Genomic DNA, 25,646 nt, shown 5'->3' with positions numbered 1-25,646 from the left:
TATAACAACATTTAACATCCCTGTGGTGGGAAGAACATCTCTACAACCCAACACTGTGGGATTTAATTTAAAAAAGGGGGACTAGGCAAAGATGAGGGGGTTAGTTAAATAGAAATTAAAAGGTACAGTGACTAAAGTGAAATCCCTGCAAACTGCATGGACACTTTTTAAAGACAATATAATAGAGGCCCAACTAAAATGTATGCCCCAAATTAAGAAACAGTAAAATAACTAAAAAAGAGCTACCGTGGCTTAACAACCATGTAAAAGAAGCAGTGAGAGATAAAAAGGCATCTTTTAAAAAGTGGAAGGCAAATCCTAGTGAGGTAAATAGAAAGGAGCATAAACACTGCCAAATTAAGCTTAAAAATGTAATAAAAAAAGCCAAAGAGGCGTTTGAAGAACAGCTAGCCAAAAAATCAAAAGGTAATAAAATGTTTTTTAAGTACATCAGAAGCAGGAAGCCTGCTAAACAACCAGTGGGGCCCCGGATGATCGAGATACAAAAGGAGCACTTAAAGATGATAAAGTCATTGCGGAGAAACTAAACAAATTCTTTGCTTCAGTCTTCATGGCTGAGGATGTTCGAGAGATTCCCAAACCTGAGCCAGCTTTTGTAGGTGACAAATCTGAGGAACAGTCACAGATTGAAGTGTCACTAGAGGTGGTTTTGGAATTAATTGATAAACTTAACATTAACAAGTCACCGGGACCAGATGGCATTCACCCAAGAGTTCTGAAAGAACTCAAATGTGAAGTTGCGGAACTATTAACTAGGGTTTGTAACCTGTCCTTTAAATCGGCTTCTGTACCCAATGACTTGAAGATAGCTAATGTAACGCCAATATTTAAAAAGGGCTCTAGAGGTGATCCCGTCAATTACAGACCAGTAAGTCTAACTTAAGTACCAGGCAAATTAGTTGAAACAGTAGTAAAGAATAAAATTGTCAGACACCTAGAAGAACATAAATTGTTGGACAAAAGTCAACATGGTTTCTCTAAAGGGAAATCGTGTCTTACTAATCGATTAGAGTTCTTTGAAGGGATCAACAAACTTGTGGACAAGGGGGATCCAGTGGACATAGTGTACTTAGATTTCCAGAAAGCCTTTGACAAGGTCCCTCACCAAAGGCTCTTACGTAAATTAAGTTGTCACGGGATAAAAGGGAAGGTCCTTTTATAGATTGAGAACTGGTTAAAAGACAGGGAACAAAGGGTAGGAATAAAAGGTAAATTCTCAGAATGGAGAGGGGTAACTAGTGGTGTTCCCCAAGAGTCTGTCCTAGGACCAATCCTATTCAACTTATTCATAAATGATCTGGAGAAAGGGGTAAAAAGTGAGGTGGCAAAGTTTGAATATGATACTAAATTGCTCAAGATAGTTAGGACCAAAGCAGACTGTGAAGAACTTAAAAAAGATCTCACAAAATTAAGTGATTGGGCAACAAAATGGCAAATGAAATTAAATGTGGATAAATGTAAAGTAATGCGTATTGGAAAAAATCACCCCAACTGTACATACAATATGACGAGGGCTAATTTAGCTACAACAAATCAGGAAAAAGATATTGGAGTCATTGTGAATAGTTCTCTGAAGATGTCCACGCAGTGTGCAGAGGCGGTCAAAAAAGCAAACAAGATGTTAGGAATCATTAAAAAGGGGATAGAGACTAAGACGGAGAATATATTATTGCCCTTATAAAAATTGATAGTACACCCACATCTTGAATACTATGTACAGATGTGGTCTCCTCATCTCAAAAAAGATATACTGGCACTAGAAAAGGTTCAGAGAAGGGCACCTAAAATGATTAGGGGGTTGGAACAGGTCCCTTATGAGGAGAGATTAAAGAGGCTAGGACTTTTCAGCTTGGAAAAGAGGAGACTAAGGGGGGATATGATAGAGGTGTATAAAATCATGAGTGATGTGGAGAAAGTAGATAAGGAAAAGTTATTTACTTGTTCCCATAATACAAGAACTAGGGGCCACTAAATGAAATTAATGGGCAGCAGGTTTAAATCAAATAAAAGGAAGTTCTTCTTCACACAGTGTACAGTCAACTTGTGGAACTCCTTGCCTGAGGAGGTTGGGAAGGCTAGGACTATAACAGCGTTTAAAAGAGAACTGGATAAATTCATGGCCGTTAAGTCCATTAATGGCTATTAGCCAGGATGGGTAAGGAATGGTGTCCCTAGCCTCTGTTTGTCAGAGGGTGGGGATGGATGGCAGGAGAGAGATCACTTGATCATTACCTGTTAGGTTCACTCCCTCTGGGGCACCTGGCATTGGCCACTGTTGGTAGACAGGATACTGGGCTAGATGGACCATTGGTCTGACCCAGTACAGCCATTCTTATGTTCTTATAAGCTGACAAAAGTAAGGAAATTAACTTGCATTGCTGGGAAAAAAGCCTTACCTGGCGGGGGGGAAAGGAAAACAAACAAACAAAAAAGCCACTAGGGACAAAGTATCAGCCTCAACTCTGAATTGTAGCTATTTACTGGTTCTTACTGTAACTTTAAACATTATTTAATCTATGGAGGGATTTTTGTTATTCCCTCAAAAAAAAAAATCAAATCCATCCTCTGAAACAAATGCTTGTTATCTAAGTTATTGCTTAAATGTGTTTAAAAGCATTTACAGAACCCTTGTTATCCCTTACTACTTGTAAGACCTGAATGGGTCCATTAGAGATAAATGTGAACATTTATTGAGAATGGCCATTAAGGATGATATTTATCCCAACCTGAGCAAAGCCCAAACAAGTCTTAATGCAGGAACTTTACAGGTGTTGGGGAATGGAATTCATCCTTTCCAACAAATGGACAGTCCTCAGTGCTGTAACACAGTTCCTCCATGGCCTCTATTTCATTTGGTGGGCCATTCCCCCAAAACATTTCAGGTGAGATTCTATGCTGCACTTCTCAGAAGTTTCAGCACAGAACTTGCAACCTAGTGAAGAACGGGGGTGGGAGGAAGAGGGGGTGCGCACAACGTGGCTTTCAGCCACCTTTGTTCCTTCATGCTCCTAGGCTGTCCTGGGGTTGGAGAGACCCCCACTGTAACAGACAGATTTTTCAGCGTTACCTAAGTTACAGCAGCCGCCATAGAGTTGCTCCTAGGGCTACAATCTTGCATACTGTAGCCCTGCTCCTGGAACACCCCCTATACCAGTGCTTAAGAGAGGGTGTGCAAGAGGCAGTCTTTCTTCACTACCTGCACTAGGAGAATCCTCCTTTGGGAAGTTATGGGGCTTTTAGGGCACCTTTACACCACTATGGCTCTTTGACACAGCACAAAGGAGGTTGAGCTGGGTGTAAGAATCTCACTTTTCCTTTTTCAGTCTTTGGGCTCATAAGTTTAGCTCCTGTGGCTCACGATGAGGGCGCTGACCACAGTGATCCTGAACAGACAGGTGTGGAGAACAGTCCCTGAGGAATGATGTGTGACCATTTCAGTTGCAATCCTCTATCCTCTTACATCCTCACCATGGGGCTTGGTGTGGAGGGCCTTGCCTGGGACTTCTACACCTTGGTGAATTTCACCCCAAGAGCTAAGTTCTGAAAAATGGAGCTAAGCCACTCCCCTGTTACACCTACTTTTTCCCTTAGGGATGGTTACATGCAAAGTTCCACCATTATAATTAAAAATATGATATATATTCAGTTTAATTAAACCAGGGCCCAAGGTTGCATGGAGTCATTTAACTGAACTGTAAACCTCTACAAATCAGGGTTTACAACTGAAATGCTGACACCACCTTAGCTGTCTCATTGCAAACAATGACACTTTGTTTAGATCACAAGCACTCTTATTCTAAATAATCAGGATAATATTTCACACCTGTACTGTGATTTTCATCCAAGGATCTAAAACAGAATTACAGACATTAATAAACTAAGCCTCTGAATACTGCTATGACCTATAGAGTATTATTATTATTATTATAGCTGAGAAGTTTGACTTGCCCAAAGTCATACAAAAAGTCTGTGACAGCCAAAAATCGAACCCAGATCTCAAGTTCCCAACTCCTGTTGTTTAGTCAGATGATTTCCCCCTTTCCCCCATGTTATGCCATCCTATTTTCTCATTCCATGTTAGTCACATCATCAATTAAACTACGCTTTAGGAGTGTCAAATTGTCTGGAAATGAAAAATGATTTAACTCAGTTATTGTATCAAAATAAAACGTAATAAAAGTACTTCCATCTCTGGGCAGCATAAATTATTCTTTATGGCATATGAAGCACTGACTCATGTTTTCACTCATCATGAAACTTTGAAAGAAGAGTTAGAAAAAAAGATGCAGTGCGAAAGCATATCACTACAATGATACAATGGATCAGAAGGAATTCAGATTCTCAAGTTTCTTAAGACTGGTTGCTACCCAAAATTAAAACAATGAAAATAGAATCCTTATAACCACATGATACAGAAAGAATCTGCAAGCTGAAGTCTTTTTTAAAAATACATTTAAGAACAACCTATTTACACAGGCACATAAAGCAAGGATTTATAAGATCATTACAGCAAATGCAAATTCAATAGATTCCAGCTTTTGAGTTTAACACCATACTTAGGATCAAACCAACAGTAAGAGAAAGGATTTTTTTCTTTGACTCTAGCTGGCTGCTTTTCAAATAAACCTTATAGGTGCTACTTTGGTCTTCAGCAACACAGTACATTAATTCAGACATCTATAACAATATCATGCTTTTTCAATGAGAAAAAATATTAAAGGGAAAAACATATCAGTTAACAAAATATCAGTTATTTTATAAAACGTTTTAAGAAAAAAATCTTAGATCAGCCCTAGAATACTCACTCTAAATTATGCTTTCCGATACCGTGCTTGAAATCAAGGTAGTATTAATCAAACAAAGGAAGGGCACTGGGGAAATCAGAAAGATCTAATGCACGCAGTTAAAAGTGACATGACCTTCTGTAATGTCACTTGTCACAGCCTTATATGCCACACACTGGTAGAAGGTCCTGAAAGAACCTGATTCTTAATACTGTTCCTTGAATATAAGACTAATACAGATGATATTTTAAAAAACACACGTAGACGGCCTTAAATATGGAATATCAGCTACTTTATGGCCAAACACTAAGCAGATGATATTAAAATGTTGCAAAACAAAGCCCTTCCTGTAATAAATAGTTTTGCACAGCAAATACTTTACAGAAAAAAACATGCAGAATAATTTGTATATAATGATAGGAGATCACTCTTGCCCCATTCCCACTTTCTACAATGTAACAGAATTCTGTCTGCAAATGCTGCATAATTCACACTGTGTTGCTGGAGCACTTGTAACGGACGCCACTTTATACAGTAAGTTAGTTACATTCAGAAATATACAGAAGCTTCACTACCCTCTTTATGCTTTGCAAGAGAAGAAAATTGGACTAGCATGTACATGTAGAATTTAGTTGGCAATTAATTACTTCTTTTAGTTATTCCTCTTCTAGAGTTTTAAAAAAATGGAACTATTTATTATTAATTCATTAAAAGATGGGATTTGGGAGTAGCGAGACTGTTCAATGTAACATCTAATAGCAATATCAATAAAATAGTAGTACAGTCAGATTCCAGTTATTTATAACCATTTTAGGTCAGAATAAGAGTGAAGAATAACTCAATTCCAAAAATCCTTAAAAAAATCTACTGAAATTAAAAATTTTCACACAAAGGAAGTATATTAACTGCACGTATAATGCTAACAAAATTGTTTCTTACTTTAGAATACTCCTGCAGTTTCTAGAAGAAAAGTTACTACATAATCACAGCAAATGCACAGTAATTAAGTACATTCTTCTATCACCAACTTCTCTATAGCTATTCCAATGGAAACAACTGTGTGGGTAAAGGGGTATTTTGATAAATTTCCAAGTGAGTAGTTCCACAATACTCTTTTACTCTAATACGCAGTGTAAGAGAATTCAAAAGGAAGAACCACTATAGTCATCTAGATGTGTTTAATGAATGAAATCTTAATATAATTTAAAGGCCGAATCCTGTGAAGTGTTCAGCAATTCCTAAAAAGGAGTAGGGAGGTGCCCTGAACTGGTAGTTCAAGTGTTCAGCACCTCTCATTTGCTCAACACCTCAATGGATTAGGCTTTAAAACAATAGCTTCAAATGAAAAACGTAATATTCTAATTTATTTTGTTAAAATGTCCAGATGCCTGCAAACACTAATATTTTGATATAACCTATCACAAATCAGGAGCCTGTTCCTGCTCCCATTGAAATCAAAGAAAACAGGATTGGGTCCCAAATGAACATTTCCACCCTACAGCTGGTTAGCTGTATTCTTCAGCACAGTCTGGAGTTCATTTAGATAATTTTGTCTCCGTGTAAACTGACTACAACATGTGTTGGTATGTCAGTGGATTTACAACACTTCTGTGTAAATGTAATACACAATTATTGAATGTGTATGGATTGAGAAGGATTCCCAAAATTGTTCAGGCTATTTCAGGCATCTTGAAAGTACCTGAGGTCAAACTGAAAACGTTCACAGTTAATAAGCTTGTTATTACTGTGTTTATGTGGTCATAGTCACAAAAGGACATCTGTTTTTCTCACAGGGTTGTTGAGGAGGAATTTTTCAAAAGGCCTAGTTTAATTAAAATATCCATCTATTTTACATCATATTTATAAAGACAATAAAACTCACTAACAGATTTTAAATTAACAATGTAGTATATCTGAAATACAATTGAACTTATGGTAGCTTCTGAGTTTGATTCACACAATTAAAGATTTGACCTTGAAGTATTTCATCTACAGGAGCCATCAAGATAACTGAACTACTAGATGTAATAATAATTAGTGTGATAAGCTTGCCAGTAAGGCTGAGTATATTGCAGTACAAAAGAGGAGACTAAAAAGAAAAGCATTAGTACTTTACTGCTAAAAGACTTCCTGATTTTTACAGATACAATTATTTCTTCTTACAGAATACATTTCTGTGTCTCATTCTGGGAAGTGCTCATGATGTAATTTAGTCTGATGCTTAATAGGAAATGTGACTTTAACGTGGCCATCAGATGCCTTTTGATGCATGCCACTGATTACATACAGCCTGGTAATATCAACAAAGGAATTTTTACTTGCAGTATAAGAAGTTCCTCTGCAATATACTTTATTACATAAGAACATGTAACTTTTTGCTTGATGATAGCTTAAGATGCACCCACTATTTAGCTGCTAAAGTAGTTAAGACTAAACAATTTTCATATAAAATATGGCATCAGAAGTAGTTTTTCAATGCATTTCTTTAAATATTTGGATCTCAATGCTTTCAGGAATTCTAGCTGATATTTACACAAAGCATTGGGAACAGAATACTAGTTTTTTATTTGAAGTATGTCTCCATCTAAAGGTTTCAGAATGTACTGTATATTTGTCTTGTAGACAAAATCTGATCTGTCTGGCTTTATGACATTTTTTAAAACAGTGAAGCAGAAAAAATAGTCTACATTTGGCTAAATATAAGTTGTTAATTTACTACACAACAAACTTTTAAACAATAACATTTTAAAATATTTTGTCACCATGGAGTTAAAATGAAACATTGACAATAAAGTCATTTATTATATTTCTTGTCAACAGAATTAAAATGTAATTGTCTGTCTTAAATTTGATCAGTAACTTTTCAGCTAGCACTAGGATTCCAGGAGAACAAAACACCACTCATCTACATATATACTTACACCACAACATGTACATTTGTTTAAATAACTGAGTTTCTGAGTGGTGCCAAAAGTTAGGATACTTAAAGTTGGAGCAGCATTTTTGCCTTGTCACATATGCGAAATTGTACATCCATATTATACATATGTCATTGTAACATTAGCCCAGGTGATTATGATAACTCTTCTTAGGTAATTATATATTTGGAGAAACACACTAATTTTGGAAAACAACTTGAAAATTACTGAGATCTAGTCTGAATTAATATCCATATGCTTAAAAATAACCTCATATAACGGGATTTTTTACTCCAACACTAAATTGTTCTTAGTTTAAAGAATATTGACCAAGACATGTTGGAGCTGCTACAGTATTATGTCAATCCAGTAGTTACATAAGTCTGCACACAAATGAAAAAAAATCGTTAAAAAATTCTGTACAAAAGAATGCCTATGCATTTTCCATACAATAGTCTAAGGCTTCGGGGAAAAAAAGTTTTGCAAAATTTCACTTTAAAAATGTCTCTGTTTTGAGGAAAAAAGGGTAAAAATCTTTCTAAAATGAACATTTCTGGGATTTGTTTCCCTTTCTGTAAGCAAAAGCAACTGAAAGTAAGCTAGGGTTGGAGAAGTTTTTTAAAAAGTGCTATTGGGCTGAGACTTTGTATGCCCTGTTAGTGAGTTTCTGTGGCAGAGAGACAATATAAAACCCTGAAGGCAGAGAATTATAATAGAAGCTTAGACAGCCTTCTTAACTATAGTGGCATGAATAGCCAACTTCAATAATACATTCCTCTTCATTGCAGAAGAGAAATGCTGCATAACCAACCTATTTTTTTCTTTATGTAGTGTACTGTGTGATTGCTAAATTACTGCATAATGTATTTGTAATATTTATAGTACCAACATTTAGTTAAAAAATGTTTATGTAAGATTTATGTTGATTTTTTCATTTCTCATTTAATAGCAGATTATGAAGAGTCTGTTTCATAAAGATAATTCTCCATTTAAATTCATCAGGCCATTAAATATTAAAATTATGTTTCTGATGCAATCTAGAACAAATTTGTCCAGCTTCAGTGACTATTTGCATTCATAAAAATTAGGCTTGATTAATAAAGTTTAATTGCTTGATTAAGCTGACATTTTCATGTTTCAGCTGTGATTTATTAAAATGAGCCCCTGTCCCCTGGTCTGGTTGGGTAAGATAGTTTACTTTTCTTCTTTACTATATATGTAGTATCTAAGGAATAAATAAAAAGAGGAATGGTTCTCAGCAGAAAGGTTCTCATGTTACCTGTGGTCTCTGTGTTCTGAAGGAGCCCAAAGTGAGTATACAGATTGTGACCCATCTATAAAGGCTTTTTTTAGCCAATCACTGTGCTGTTGAGAGTATAAGCTGAGAACAGGTTGTATTTTTGTAGAAGTCAGCAACCAAGTTATAGAAGACTAATTTTGGGAAATAACCTTTGTGTACTTTCCTGCACTGATGAAAGAGTTTGGAATGCTATGTGTCTCAAGCAGAACCAATGTCAGGATTAGCGTTGCAGCCCATCTTACTGTATACAGGGGAAATAGAGCATTGTATTGTGAGATAGCAAACTACTGTTTGGTGAATATGGTGCACAACTGTTGCTGTGCAATCCTAAACAGCATTGTACAGTGAAAGCAACTCTGCATTTCCCTTACCTTTATGGGATTACAAAACAAAAGCTAGTTTATATGTATGTATTTATACGTGAACCTGAAGAATTTTATTCTCTGGCTACCACTACCTTTTTTAAATACAAGGCAGCTTTTCCTAATGAAGTAATGAACTCTCAAGTGCTAATCCCAGAACTATCAGCAACTCTCGATGATACCTGGGGCAAACAACACAACCCCAGTGTTTCTCCATCTATTAAAAGAGACAATCTATTTATCACCTTCATAGGTTTGTTGTGAGAATGTTTAGATAATGTTTCTAAAGCACAATAAAGAAAACCACTAGATATGTTGCCTGTTTGCCAGGCAGTAAAAATATCAGTTCTTTGCTTTCCCTCTCTCTTTATTCTCCTTCAATAGGCCAAGTGGTCTGTCATTGCGTCATGCTCTGCTACTCTGTATGTAGTATATGGAAGCCCAAAACAGATTAGAAGTAAAAAAGGAGATCTTTTATTGCAGTAAAGTTTCACATAGAAAATTAATCAGGCTGCATCTTCGAAAAATCTTCCTTGCACCCACCCACAACCCCCTGGAGCCTGCTCACTATAGCCTTAGGGCTTCTAACAGTAAATAGCTATTCTCACATTGGCCACCTTGGGGCAATAAGCATAACAAAAATACTTACAACTTTAGATAATGTTTTCACCCCTCAGCCAGGAGGCACTTGACATGAACTATCTGAGCCGGCAACACTTTCTATCAATGACTGACTGACAGGAAGTGTTCCTTCCAAAAAAATACAGATTCAGTGAAGCTGACTAGGAGGGGTTGACAGCAAGGTAGAAAGTGTACCAGAAATAGATACTACTTTGTTTCATACTGTCCCAAGATTCAACATCATTCATCCTTTAATGTTGCCACCTGGGCTCCTTTTCATTCTGCTTCCATTACAAAATCTTTTGCAATTTAAAAATAACCTGACAAAAGTATTTCTTCTCTTTTGTCCAGTCTCTTTCTGGTTTTCTAACAGTGACCCTCCATCTTGTGTGTGCGTTCATTTTCATAAAGATGTTCTAGGAGGAGAATTGCTAAGTTGAAAAGAAATGATTTTAGTGGGGCAGATATTCAAAGGCATGCTTATTGACAGGAGAAAATGTGAGCCTAAGTGTAGTGCTTCTTTAAATAAAGCAAGAAAACAAGGAAGAGGCAGCTAGGAAAGGTTTCAGACAGAACCTTTGCAGTGAAAGAGAGAAAGAAACGCACTAAGGATAATACTATTTTACTTATGCTACTAAAAGTTCCTCATTCAGTGTTAAAAGAAAGTGATTCTTTCTGTGATACTTTGCAATTGTCATGACATGATGTAAAAAGTTTACTTAGTTTGAACCACACGTATTGCTGTGAGAACCTAGTACCACTAGTACTCGGACCACAGCCTTAGCAAAGGGAAACAGTCACATTTAGATGAGACCTAAAGCTAATGAACAGAAGTCTACACCTTTCATTTTTATTAATTCAAGTGAATCAGCTGGACAAAATCCTCCTTAAATCAGATGACCTGAACAAATGGTGAAGCTCATGTGATTCATCTGCATCTATAATTTATTTCATATTCATTCTTCTTTATGCGGATCAAAATGGTGCAAAAATGTGTGTAGTGTTAAAGACTGCTTAACAATAGTTAAACAGGATTGTTTAAAAAGTGGAAAGATTGTTTAGAAAGATGGGAGAACGTAATGTTTCCTTAAATCTGTGAAAGCTCCACAGTGATAGGGCTAACCTTAGCTGTGGGCCACAAAGGTGGCTACCTAACATGCTGAATTTGTGGTGGTACAATTGTTTGTATTCTTTTGGAAAAAAGTTCCTTGCTCTTTGGAGGCTCCGCAGCAGCCTCAGCCCACTATCCTGAGTGAACACAGGAGTATGGCTGTCCTATTGGTGGGGTCAAAAAAGTGTTGCTACTGCTGTAAGTCCTTGATTCTGAGTGGGGGCAGTTCTTCTTCCCCCAGTCTTTCTCCCTTCCTGATGCATTTTTGCTTTGGTCTCACTTGCGGTATGTTGGTGGCAGCTTCTGAGGTTAGACAAAAATGTCAGAGTGATCATTGCTGTTGGCTAGGACAGTGGTAAGTGCCACCATGGAGGACAAACCTAGCCAAAGCTGGCACAGGTGTTGGTGACACAGCCAGTGGAGGCCAATGGGGCAACCAGGGAGATGTCTGTCTGCTGCAGTGACGCTAGGGCAGCATGAGCTGCTCGTAGGCATAAACATGGGGTAGTCACTGTAGAGCACCTGGACAGGAGAGTCCTGATCAGAGAATCTATGAAGCAAACGGGCCTTTGGCCACTGAGTAACCAGTGACAGGCCCCCAGAGTGACAGTGCCCTTCAGACAGGAGTCCACATAATGGGGAAGCAGTTCCAATTTTCCAGCAGGCTACTTCTCCTGCTGCCAACTTTACTCTAGGATTCTTTGTTGTCTTCTCTGCACACTCAGTCCCACCAAGATTACTTCTCTGCTCTGGGCTCCTGCACCTGGAGAAGTGCTCAGGACTCCTGAAGTAAAATTGTCAATCTGCTACCATGCAAGAAGACTCAAGGAAAAAGCTGAAGCCCTGCCTCCCCTATCTTTCATCAGAGGAAAAGAGGAGGGATGCAAGCAGTGTCATCATCTGGAGAACAAGACCAAAGGAGTACAAGGGCACTTTTGTGAGGGTTAGTGGGAAAATAATTATTAAAGAAAACCTATGCAAGTCAGATGGAGTTTAGGGTAGGTGATAATGAATTAAAATTGGGGTGTGTATATGTAACTTTGCCAAAGACACCAAAATATCTAGCTCCAGCCCTGTCCGCTGAAGCTCTTCTTCAGTGTTGGAACATTGCAACTCTGTGATAACTGACCACTGCTATGTGACAGGAAAGTAATGAAACAAGGTGTTTGTCTCCAACTCTACCCTCTGCTTCCCCAATGACAAGATAGGCAGTACTCTCAAGTGAACCAGCAACCATAAAGGTGTTGTGTATGTGTGCATGAAATGGAAGCGAGTCAGCCTCCATTTATGACTGGACATATTAGCCTGCCTACCCTCTTGGCATTTTAGTTCGCAGCGGGTTTGCAATGTTTGTATATACTAATCTGTGGGTCTTTTGAGGAGAAACTGACCAGTATCATATGCCAAAGAATGATGTAGGAACTAGAATTTAACCTCCCAAACTCATTGTGTTTACAATTTATCAAAAGCCAGACTACGTGACAGGTTAACTTAGCTCACACAGAAATGATCTGGGTGTGACTTGTGTTGTAACAAAATTCTTCAGATCATCTGACAAGAAAAGAAAGGATTATGTCACAACAGAATAAGCACCAATGTGTTACAAAAGGGTTGGCACTTATGAGGGCAGAGAAAATGATTCCTGCGCTGTAAAAATATTCTAAGAAGGATGACTTAAGATTGGTTCATCTCTCATACCCAGATATCGACTCAGCAAATCATTTCATTGATGAGCAGCAGAGTACAGTCTCCTATGCTTCAGTTGGTTAGACAATTGAGATTGGCAGGTAGCAGGGGTATTAAAAATCGCAAAGAACTCCCCAGAAGTTCTCCTTTCAAGATTCCCAATGTGTCTGATTATTTTTCATTCATATTAGACAAGTTTAAAGAACAGTTCTTTATTAACGAGTATAAATTCATGTGCTTGGAGTTGAGCATTTAAAAACACTAATTAATAATAACTATACTTTGCTTATAATTTACAGAACCTTTAGCTTGACAATCTCAAAGCAATTTACAAAGGTGGGGCATATGCTTAGTTTACAGATAAGTACTAAGTGACTTGACTGAGGGCACACAACAAATCACTGCGAGAGCCAGAAATAGAACCCAGATCTTCCAATTTCCAGGACATTCTCTATCCAACAGAGCACATTGCTTCAATAATCAGTTATTTTTTTCATTGTGTAGTAATTTAGAAGGCAAAAATATTCTTGATGAAACATCGTAAAATTTCCACGATACGTGTTAGTTAGCTCATCTAAGACCATCACATAAAAATTTGTGACCTATCTTGAAAGCCATCTGACAAGTGTGCAGTTCTTAGTGGAAGAGAGGAATTTTGGCAGAATCAGCACTTTTTAATTTCAGTAACTAAAAAAAATGTCAAACTATAGTTTTTATAAGCTTTCAACAGGGCTACACACACACAGAAATTTTCAAAAGATTTGTTTGCCCTTTCCTAACCAGTAAAATAACCAAACATACACACCAGTTTTGAGGACGGCGCATGCTCTAATGCATTTTTTAAATTAGTTTCAACAAAAGTAAAAACATTTATTGAACAGCTGGAAAAAAAGTTCAATCACGGCTAGGAAGAACTGTCCATCAAGCAGCAAAAACTGAAATGTTTTTGAAAGGAGTTTGTATTTAACTGGAGAAATTCATTTTCTGAAACAAACTCAGTTTTAAAATCTTGTCTTAGTATAAGTTAAAAAAACAAGTACAAGTATTTGCTTAAAAAAGTAAATACTTACTGTATCATGTTGCGTGTTATCTTTCCCTGATAGGATCAAGAAATAGTTCCATGCCAATAGTAACAAAAAAGCAAGCGGAATCATGTAGAGCTCAAAGTTCCAAACCACAAAAAGAAAAAGCTAAAAGATAGAGGAGAGATAAATGATTAAACTCTGAATTTATTCAAAGTAAGGAGCAGTACATTAAACAAATCTAAACAAAAACACTCTTTCTTTCTGAACAGAGACCAGGAATGATTGGTTAATGTGGCTGAATGCGCAACTGAAACCACCAGTTTGAAAGCTGTTACACCTGTGAAAAATCAGTGGTGACATGACAAATCTAAGATAAAGCATGAAACTAAACATATACAAAAGAAAATACAAAAAACATTCCAAAAATGTGAAAACATTTGAATAAACAGCAATAACAATGTTTAAAGGATCAGAAATACTTTAGTAAAGATTTTGTTTAACTTAAAAAAAAATCCGAGGGTTTATTAAGAGAGAGAGTGTCTTCTTGGGGCACAGCTTTCAGCTAAAAATACTAAAGAAAAGGTGAACAAAATGACACTTGGACACGTATTTGTTGAGATTTTTCTCTTCTTGTAATAGACTTTCAGCTTTCACAGCTAACATTTTTAAAACTCTAGAATTAAACAATCTAAAATTACTTACTTGATTTCCTCTCACGTGACAAAAATAATACCTGAAAATACTATGGTAAACAATACTATTGCTGAACCTGCCCCCAGTCTTTAGCATTATGTATTGGTAACACTACATGCTTTTCTTCCAAATACTATATTCAAGCCTTGCACTTCCTTACATTTCTTCTGCTTTCTAAAATTAATCAAGTGCAGTGTACCAGAACTACGGCAAACCCAAACCAAAACATAGCTACTAGACCAGAGGTTCTCAAATGTCATTGCACTGTGAATCCCTTCTGACAACAATTACTACATGACCCCCGGAGGGGGGACTGAAGCCTGAGGCTGCCCGAGCCCCACCCCGTGGAGGTGGGCCAAAGTCAAAGCCCAAGGGCTTCTACCTCAGGCAGGGGGCCTGTAACCTGAGCCCTGCCACCCAGGGCTGAAGCCCTCTGGCTTTGATTTGGTCCCAGGTGGGAAGGCTCAGGCTTCAGCCCTGGGGACCAGCAAGTCTAATACCAGTCCTGGTGACCCCATTAAAAATAAGTCACGAACCACTTTGGGGCCCTGACCCACAGTTTGAGAACTACTGTACTAACAAACTAAAAAATGGCTCCTTTTTCTATCCCTATACTTTAGGTACATTTTGGTTTGATCAAGAACTAAAAAGGGATTTTAATAATCCCTTAAAATTGAGGATTATGTTTAATAGAGCCAAAACAGAACATTGGATCATAAAAGACTAATGCAAATACCAGTGTAAAAACCTACATTTTAAAGAAATCCACAGTACCAGATCAATTAATTTGCCTTCTTCCATGCTACAGCCACCAAATGGCCTGCATATGAATGTCTTGGGAGACTGCAGGACAAGCTTGATAGCTATTAATATTTTTGCAACGGAAAGGTGTTATGTGGTATCATACAATTAAAGAGATAATGGCATTTTTGATACTCATTACTGCATTTGGGAAATCTGTATGTTGTTCAGGTTATTTAGTTTAAAAGGAAACCTATTAGAAGTAGTGTTGAGTAAGAAACAAGTTTTAAGAGAATTCCAGAGATCTGTAAGAATTACTTATGAGAGAATTCTTCTAAGGATTTACTAACATATATTTTGAGAGGAACATTTACAGGAGTGTGGTTTAGCAAGAGCAACTCAAGTCAGCTTAAAACAGGAATCTCCAGCTTAGAAAAGAAACTCACCTCTATTCGCTCAGAAAAAGGCTTGAGTGAATAGGTAAGAACATAAGAGCGGCCATACTGGGTCAGCCCAAAGGTCCATCAAGCCAAGTATTCTGTCTTCCAACAGTGGCCAATGCCAGGTCCCCCAGAGGGAATTAACAGAACAGGTAATCATCAAGTGATCCATCCCATTGCCTGTTCCCATCTTCTGGCAAACAGAGGCTAGAGATACCATCCCTGCCCATCCTGGATAATCATTGATGGACCTATCCTCCCTGAACTTATCTAGTTCTTTTTTGAACCCTGTTATAGTCTTGGCCTTCACAATATCCTCTGGCAAGGAGTTCCACAGGTTGACTGTGCGTTGTGTGAAAAAATACTTCCTTTTGTTTGTTTTAAACCTGCTGCTTATTTATTTTATTCGGTGGTCTCTAGTTCTTGTGTTATGAGTACTCAATAACACTTCCTTATTTACTTTCTCCACACCAGTCATGATTTTATAGACCTCTATCATACCACACCTTAGTCCTCTCTTTTCCAAGTTGAAAAGTCCCAATCTTATGAATCTCTTTTCATATGGTAGCTGTTCCATACCTTTAATCATTTTTGTAGGCTTCGATAGGAGCTCTGGAAGTAAACTCTGACAAACAGAGGAAAACAAATTCCAGAGACTGCCTGTTGTGAACTGCCCCTGCCTGCAGATGTCCCTAGTCTTAATTTTAAAGCTGGTGACCAGTAGATGGAGAGAAGTAATTCCTAAAGAAAGACCCAACTGCAGATGGCTTTCTAGAATAAAAACAACACCCTGAAACAAACTGGTGACCAGCTCCGTCTACGGAATACAGTTGTAACGTGCTCCTGGTCTTCAAGGGTAGTCCCAAGCAGAGGTCAGTATAATAATGCTCTCTAGTAAGAAGACAGACATAGTTAACTATGGCAAAGCCTACATTCGGAGGGAAAGAGTGTAAGCTCCTAATCTGATGCAAATGAAAGAAAGCATTATTGGTTACTGCTGCAAACTCTGAATCCATGCATGAAAACAAAGGACTCTTCGGCTAGAAACCTTTAACAATACACAGACATTTCCAATGAATACAAAGAGTAGATATACACTGCCATGCCATCTAGATGATTTTCCTGATCTACCAGCATTATTTCCATCTTGTCTGGAATAAGCTTCAACCAATTTTCTCATTAAAACACCTGTCTCAGTGAGACACTAGTAAAGCAAGGACACCACATTTGCTATGAAAATGAAATGAGTAGCTATGGGAAATCAGCACAGTGATAGGACTGCAACTCAATCTGCTTCACTATCTCTCCCCACCCCACCCTGCCATTAGAAAAATGCACAATAAATAAGACATGTAACAAACTAAAAACTCATAATATTAGAAAGAGACTAATATACATGAATATCCAGGGCAAAATGATGAAAAAAAATTAGGGGTATTTTTCAGTTCCCACAGACAAGGCATCTTACAACTATTTAAAAAACAAAAATCAGTGTATACGAATCTATTGCTTTAATTTCATTTCATCCATGGAAGGGAAGAGAAACTACATATTCCTCCATTAAACAAGTACAGATAATATAAGAATAAAACAGGTGGAAAAGAAAAGGAAGAAGGATGAAAGGTTCCTAGGCCCTACCCATACCTGTAAAACATCCAATTGAACATGGACTATATCTGCTATGATCTCTTTTAAAGAAATAATGGGTCCTCTCAAGCTTACAAGAAAAAAAAAAAGGGATCTTCATTACTACTGAAACAAGCCAACTATTTTAAAGGAGGAGTGGGTGTCCCAAAGGTTACAGTTTAATATAGCTGCCATTTTCTGCATAAGATACTACACAGGAGGATTTTTTCCTTCCTTTCCCTCTGCAGACAAGGATTTCAAGAGCCTAGGCATGAACCGGTCATTTACAACATCACATCAGTTGATACCCTTAGTGAGATATATATGCATGAAATGATTATTCAGTGAGACACGTGATACTACCCTAGTGTACCACACTTCAAAAAAATAATTTAAGTTGGAATATTGAATATCCTATTCTTTTGCAAACTACAGTATTTTAAAAAGAAATCTCATCCAAAATGATTAACACTTCCTACTGTTCAGGAAAAATAAAAAAGCCTCCCTTTCAGGCTAGCAGCTGTGGATCATTAGCTTTCCAGTGATGAGGTATGTTTGATGAGTATTTTTCTTTCTAATTAAGAGATGAGATTCTCTATTTGACTCTCTCTTCAGACAGAAGCAAAGAGAAAGCTTTCTGCCAATGTGGAAAGGCCATATCCTACAGAACAAGTATTTCATGTCTTTATCTACTCCCTTCTAATTTCATTTCTTTTTTTAACTGAATCCACATTTGCACCCAAGCCTTCGGAGCATTTACCTAATTGTCACCTAAACCTGCTCCTATTATATTACCCCTATTCTTTACTGTAATTAAACATGTTTCAGACATTTTACCACTAGGAAAGGAAACTGTGAGAAATAGTCAAGTAAGTCCTAGATACTATGGCCCATATATCTTCACTACAGCTGAAGGTGCAGGGAGGGAAGGTGCAAGTGTGGTTGTAAACTACCTCTGTAATCCCCAAGCCTGGGTTGGCTGTGCTAGGCTAGTCCTTCAGGATAAATTACATTAGAAAACTGAGATTAAGGCACGATCATGCCATCTTCATTAATACATGTAATTTTTACTCCAATGAAAAATTTCATTTACTTAAGTGGTATTTCTCTCATAAATAAGGGTTACATAATTGAGTCCTTAAAGACTTACCTCCAAACTTCATACAGAGTCTATGTTTGTGACTCTGTGCTTTAATCATAACATCACCCTTCCCCCTTTAAGCTTGAAAGTGTTCTTGTGGGTATTATTCTTTTCTCATGTTTTTGGACTCTTAGATGTTTTCTCAAAAAAACTGAAAGAAAACATACATAATGCATTGCTTGGGTCTCTATCTACATGCCGTAGGTTTTGAGGCTTCAATGTAATAGTGTATGTTCTCTGCACTGTAAAACACTGGAATAACTGTTTCAGTTGAATTTGGCCTGTAGTCTGTTGCCTGTTCCATTAAAAAAAACAACCCCCCCCCACAAAGAATGTAAGTACTGCCTTTGGTGGTCAATTCCCATCTCACCCTCGGTGGTATTTTTATTTTTAAAAAAGCATTTTCTTTCACTTGATTGGATCCCAGGCATCCTGCAAGTGTAAATGTAAACATTGTATTTGAGTCAGAACATGCACATTCAGATGGGCGTGGAGAAAATGAGCTTTGTGAGCAAATATTAAAATACTCCCACGTTTTTCAGGCTGATTACCTGATCATGAGGTCTAGGTGAAATTCAAAAGGTCTGAATCTTAGCCTATCTACATCTACAATATGCAAAAGTAGCCTGGAAAAGAGTGAAAGCATGGTGTGATAGTTAAAGTAAAGTATCAGGAGCCACCCCATTCTCAAATCTGCAATATGACCTTGGTTAAGTCACTTAACCTCTTACCTCAGTTTCCCCCACTTAAAAATGCCTCTTTGGAGCCCTGAGAGTGTTCTAAATCCTTTGAGGAGCTATAAATACAGTAAGAATTAACATTAACAAACTATTGTGAGATTTCCTATATTTTCGCCTTTCAGTACTGTGGAAATGTACTGAGCACTCCATTTCACTGCGATCTGAATTTTTTCCCCTTTCATCCCGCCTAGAATCAGGAAATGTAGAGGCTTCCAAGAAGAAAAATAATTTCATAAAATGTTAAGTAACCTATTATTTTAGCCTAAAGAAGCGTTAAGTTGAGGTTCAGTTCAAGCTTTAAGTGAAGTTTCAGGTCAATTCTTATTTTAATCCCAGCCCTGATAAACCCTTTGGCATATCAAAAATTATGTTGCCTCTCTAGTTAGAATACTTTGGTGCAGTATAAAGAAAAACAGTTGATATCAAAGTCCGCATTTCCTAGCAGACAGGATAGTTCTAGTCCGTCTACACTACAGGATTATTCCGATTTTACATAAACCGGTTTTGTAAAACAGATTGTATAAAGTTGAATGCACGCGGCCACACAAAGCACAATAATTCGGTGGTGTGCATCCATGTACCGAGGCTAGCATCGATTTCTGGAGCGTTGCACTGTGGGTAGCTATCCTGTAGCTATCCCATAGTTCCCGCAGTCACCCCTGCCCATTGGAATTCTGGGTTGAGATCCCAATGCACGATCGTGCAAAAACAGTGTCATGGGTGATTCTGGGTAAATGTCGTCACTCAATCCTTCCTTGGTGAAAGCAACGGCAGACGATCATTTCACGCTCTTTTTCCCTGGATTGCCCTGGCAGATGCCATAGCATGGCAACCATGGAGCCCGTTTTGCGTTTTGTCACTGTCACCATATGTGTACTGGATGCTGCTGACAGAGGCGGTACTGCAGCATTCATTTGCCTCTGCAAGGTAGCAGAGATGGTTACCAGTCGTTCTGTACTGTCCGCTGTGCCATTGTAAATTGGTGATGAAATGACAGTTATCAGTTGTTCTGTACCGTCTGCTGCTGTCATGGGTGCTCCTGGCTGACCTTTGCTGAGGTAGGCCGGGGGCGCAAGACAAAAATGGGAATGACTCCCCCGGGTCATTTCCTCCTTTATGTTGTATCTAAAAATAGAGTCAGTCCTGCCTAGAATATGGGGCAAGTGTACTAGAGAACCAGTGTATCAGAGAACCAAAGAGCACAGCCGCTCCGTGTCAGATCCCACAGAAATGATGAGCTGCATGCCATTCTAGGGGATGTCCGTGCAACAACTCCACCCGTTGCTTTTCTCCTCCCCCAACCCTTCTGGGCTATCACTGCAGGGTCCCCCCATTTGTGTGATGAAGTAATAAAGAACACAGGAATAAGCAACACTGACTTTTTAGTGAGATAAAATGAGGGGGAGGCAGCCTCCAGCTGCTATGATAGTCCAGGCAGGATATTAAACGGTGGAGGGGAGAGGAGCCCAGCATCCCGCTGCTATGATAGTCCAGGCAGTACAGAATCTTTTCTTTAGACATGAAGGGGCGGGGGGCTGAACTCCATCAGTTGCTATGATGAGGACGGTTACCAGCCATTCTGTACCATCTTCCAGGAATAACCGGGAGTCATTCCTATTTTTACCCAGGCGCCCCGGGCCAACCTCACCGGAGGCCAGCCAGGAGCACTCACGGGCAGATGACGAAGACAGTTACCAGTCCTACTGCACTGTACCATCCGCCACCGGGGAAGGGAGGGGAGAGGATGCTCCTGTTCATTGCCCCAGCACCGTGTCTACCAGCAGCATGCAGTAGACATACGGTGACATTGAAAAAAGTCAAACTTTGGGGGGGTAAATTGACGAGATACACCCTGAACCACCCTGGACAACGTGTTTGACCCTACAGGCATTGGGAGCTCAGCCAAGAATGTAAATGCTTTTTGGAGACTGCAGGGACTGTGGGATAGCTGGAGTTCTCAGTACCCCCTCCTTCCTCCATGAGCGTCCATTTGATTCTTTGGCTTTCTGTTACGCTTGTCACACAGCACTGTGCTGTGGACTCTGCATCATAGCCTGGAGATTTTTTTCAAATGCTTTGGCATTTCGTCTTCTGTAATGGAGCTCTGATAGAACAGATTCATCTACCCATACAGTGATCGGATCCAGTATCTCCCGTACAGTCCATGCTGGAGCTCTTTTTGGATTTGGGACTGCATCGCCACCCGTGCTGATCAGAGCTCCACGCTGGGCAAACAGGAAATGCAATTCAAAAGTTCGCGGGGCTTTTCCTGTCTACCTGGCCAGTGTATCCAAGTTCTGATTGCTTTCCAGAGCGGTCATAGTGGTGCACTGTGGGATACCGCCCAGAGGCTAATACCGTCAATTTGCGGCCACACTAACCCTAATCCGATATGGCAATACAGATTTCAGCACTACTCCTCTCATCGGGGAGGATTACAGAAACCAGTTTAAAGAGCCCTTTATATCGATATAAAGGGCCTCGTTGTGTGGACGGGTGCAGCGTTAAATCGGTTTAACGCTGCTAAAATCGGTATAAACACGTAGTGTAGACCAGGCCTTAGTTTTTCCATGGCGATAGTTTGTATTATAAGTCAATAGTTATATTACATTTAAATTCTTTCATGTAAGCATGGTTTGACTCCAGCTATTAAAGAAGCAAGTATGAGAATTACATGTGACTCATTTGATGTGTTTCAACCCACCCAATCTTCTTTTGAAACATCTCTATAGCTAAATGGACTTATTTCACCTGAACTACCTCAAAGACGATGCTATCATCCAATCATAACATAATGTAGGTTACCTGTGTCTTGACAAGTGTGTCAGCACCAATAAAACCTGCCTGTTAGAGGCTTGAAAGATTTTTATTTAAATTTAGATTTCCCCCCCCCACTTACAACTTGTACTGACATTTCACATCATTTTATAGAAGTTAAAGAAGAAAGTGCTATGACTTTGCTTTGAGGATACTGACAATTCCAAAAAAAGCAAGCCCCAGAATCTGTGAATACAAGCATCACATTAACAGCATGTGAATTACAGATGTAAAATTCATACCACTTATGCCTTCCATATAGCAAAAGTTAGGTGGAAATAAAAATGACATATTTACAAAGGAATCTGTAAATATTCACAAAATGTTGACTCTCTTACTAAAAACAACGAGGAGTCCTTGTGGCACCTTAGAGACTAACAAATTTATTTGGGCATAAGCTTTCATGGGCTAGAACTCACTTCATCAGATGCATGGAGTGAAAAATACAGGAGCAGGTATAAATACATGAAAGGATGGGGTTGTCAGTAACAGTAGGGAGAAATTACTATTGGGGAAATTAAGTTTACGTTTTGTAATGACGCAACCACTCCCAGTCTTTATTCATTGCCTAATTCATTATGCCTAATCTGATGGTATCCAGTTTGCAAATTAATTCCAGTTCTGCAACTTCATGCTGCAGGTTCTCCTACTGGTTTTTGGATGTTATGATTCCTGATATCAGAAACATTCAAAAACTTAATTTCTCCCTACTGTTACTCACACCTTCTTGTCAACTGTCTGTAATGGGGCCACTCTCTTATCACTTCAAAAGTTACTTTTCCTTCCTTGGTATCCTCCTGTTAATTGATTTATTGTGTTAGACTGACCTCACACTTTCCCACATCCTTTCATGTATTTATACCTTCTCCTGAATTTTTCACTCCGTGCATCCAATGAAGTGGGTTCTAGCCCACGAAAGCTTATGCCCAAATAGATTTGTTAGTCTCTAAGTTGCCACAAAGACTCCTCATTGTTTTTGCTGATACAGACTAACATGGCTATCACTCTGAATCTTGGGTCATTCTCTCTTTCACTTTAGATTTTCTACCTGGCTACTTCAGCTAAGAAATTCTTAAGCCTGTTCACTGAAAAGATCAGCGCATGCAGGTCTACTGCCATTCTGGACTGAAGTTCAATACATATTTGTTCTCTCAGATTTACAAACACACAATTAAGATAAAATGGTATTACTCTGCCTGTGACAAATACACTGGTATCAAGTAACGACTGCCCTGCAAAGATACATTAGTGACTAGATCAAAGAAATGCCTCAGAATAAGACTATTAGGTTCATCAAAGCTTGTCCCTTTTTAGTACTCCATTTCCCCAACAAAGTCTCAATTTTTTTTCTTGAATGACCCATGTCTTTGTCTCTGCAACATTACCTAGGAAATCATTCTATACATTTATTATTTTTAAGTGAAAAAGTGCTTTTAATGCCTCTCCTCAATTTGTTTTTGTTTTGCTTTTCCATGTGCATCTTAAGCAGAGTTACTGTTTTCAGTGCAGCACTGATGCAGGGGTAATCACTGTCTAAAAGATTCAGGGCATTATATAAATCAGTTATATCCCTGTTAAGTGTCTGATTTTTCTCAAGGCTATACAAAATGCAGCTGTTTAAGCCTTCCCTCATTGCTCATGCCTTCTAGGTTTGAGATCAATCTAATTCTTCTTGCCTCTTAAACTTCCTCAATGACTGTTTAACACAATTACAGAACTGAACATACTATTTCATTTCAAAGTGCCTTGATACAAAAGGTATCATTTCTGTACAATACTTTACATTTTAGACACATTTTCTAAACACTTAAATCTATTTTACAACATTGTCTCTATATTTTTACATAGGAATTTACTGCTTTACAATTTCAGCAGGTTCTTCTGTAGTTTCTCACCGATAGGAGGAGGTATTGAATGTGGAAAAGGCTAAATGTGTATGACTTTACTACACCTGCAAAATTAACGTTTCTTTTCCCATAATAACCCAGGTGAAAATCCTTTTGAATTATTTACCTATCTCTCAGTGTGCTCACTGCAATAATCAAATATACATGATCAGCAAATATAACCAATTTAGAACTTACTTACACACAAAAGTTGCATCACTTTGTGCTGCTTTAACTATACTGATATAGCTAAATTCCCCTCCAACCGAACATGGAAAGGGAATAATCAGTATAAGGCACCTTTATACGAGTATAACTGTGCCCACACTAGGGATTATACCTGTTAATTATTATACAATCACACGTCTAACCAAAACAATTATGCCAGTACATCATCTGTATGTAGTCCAGGCCTGGGTTTGTCTCATCTTATTGTTGTAACTCCTTAGACCTGGTCTACACTTAATATACCTATGTTTGGAAAAGCTGTAGTATAGATACAGTTATACCAATCTGACTGTTCTTATATCATTTAACTGCATCCACAGCAGAGTGTTTTGCTGGGTTATCTATACTGGTATAGCCAGCAAAACCCTTTTAGTGTAGATAAGGTTTGACATAATGTTGGGTGAAGTTCACCCTTTTCTCGTAAGGCTTTTGTAATTGTGTGGAAATACTATGAGGGCTGACTTAAAACTTCGGGCAAGCTGTAGAAATGCAATATTACACTTCTGTGGCCATTATTCCAGCAATATAGATTGGAGAGATCCTGGTGAGCTCCTTCTTCAGACTGTTGAAGAAAAGTTTTTTTTTCAACTCAACCATAGTCTCAACTAGAAGAGGATCTGTAGTTTCTCACCTATACTAGCTACTCCATTCCTTCTGCCTGGTCAGTTTCCATCTGCCTCTTCATTTTCACTGGCTTTTCCACCAAGCCCCAAATTGTATCCTATCATAGAATTCCTCCCCGTCCCCACTCATTTGCCCAATGGGCCTTTATCCCGAAACACATCATTAAGGACACAACAAAACTACATGGCATTTCAAGACAGGAAATGAAGAAACTGTACAATTATGGGAACTTTCACTTTGACTCTTGAGGAATACTGCTCAACTTCTCTTCCTGTATCTGAAATAGACAGTGACTATCCAAATATGGAAAAATAAATGAAATATCTGCCAAGATATTTCCTTTTTCCCTGGAAAAAAAATTGAATTTTCTACTTCTAAAAGTAACCAGCTGCATAAATTTAAATTTATTAAACACCTTTATTATTACTAGAAAAGGCACATGTTCTAACGTAAAGAATTTCCATTCAAATGTACAGAGCATCAGGATATTCAAAGTAAGTCTAGCTGCTGTACAAGCAAATTTTGTGGTTGCATTTGGTAAACAGGAAAATGTATACTTTGCTGGCTGTACAGTCCAAGTTGACATTTAAGCAGTAGTAATTAGGATTCAAAGTCACCTGGTCAAGAGGAAAGCGGGTTTTGTAGTTTTGTTTCAGTCGGTCTGTACACGAAGATACTTTCTAAGAAGAGACTATAGAAAATTATGCAATATGTCCTAAAATCCAATTTCACAGATCAGATTTGATTTGCCCTTAAACAGAGCTCTTCTGGGAAATATTCAAGGCCAAATTTTCAGATTAGACTTAACCTGCAGTTTTGCTCCCACAAGTATTTGTTGGTGGTGTTAGGTCAGTTGGACATGTAAGTACCTGATTGTATATA

The 25,646-nt window shown here is 38.2% G+C and overlaps 1 protein-coding gene across 9 annotated transcripts in view; it reads right to left on the bottom strand.

The window, feature by feature from the left end:
- Positions 1 to 25,646, bottom strand: part of MCTP1 (multiple C2 and transmembrane domain containing 1) — a 548,019-nt gene that overhangs the window by 134,338 nt on the left and 388,035 nt on the right. For all 9 annotated transcript variants that reach the window (XR_004001078.1, XR_004001076.1, XR_004001077.1 and 6 more), the window contains one exon: positions 13,874 to 13,993. Coding sequence is in view for 6 of the 9 variants with exons in the window: in XM_030567942.1 (XP_030423802.1) it covers positions 13,874 to 13,993 (120 nt within the window). In the remaining 3 variants the exon portion in view is untranslated. The remainder of the gene's footprint in view (positions 1 to 13,873; positions 13,994 to 25,646) is intronic.

Source organism: Gopherus evgoodei, chromosome 6 (assembly GCF_007399415.2).
Source record: "Gopherus evgoodei ecotype Sinaloan lineage chromosome 6, rGopEvg1_v1.p, whole genome shotgun sequence".
In the NCBI taxonomy this organism is placed as follows: domain Eukaryota; kingdom Metazoa; phylum Chordata; order Testudines; family Testudinidae; genus Gopherus; species Gopherus evgoodei.
The sequence above is the reverse complement of the archived record's forward strand: the minus strand, read 5'-3'. Positions and strand labels throughout refer to the sequence as shown.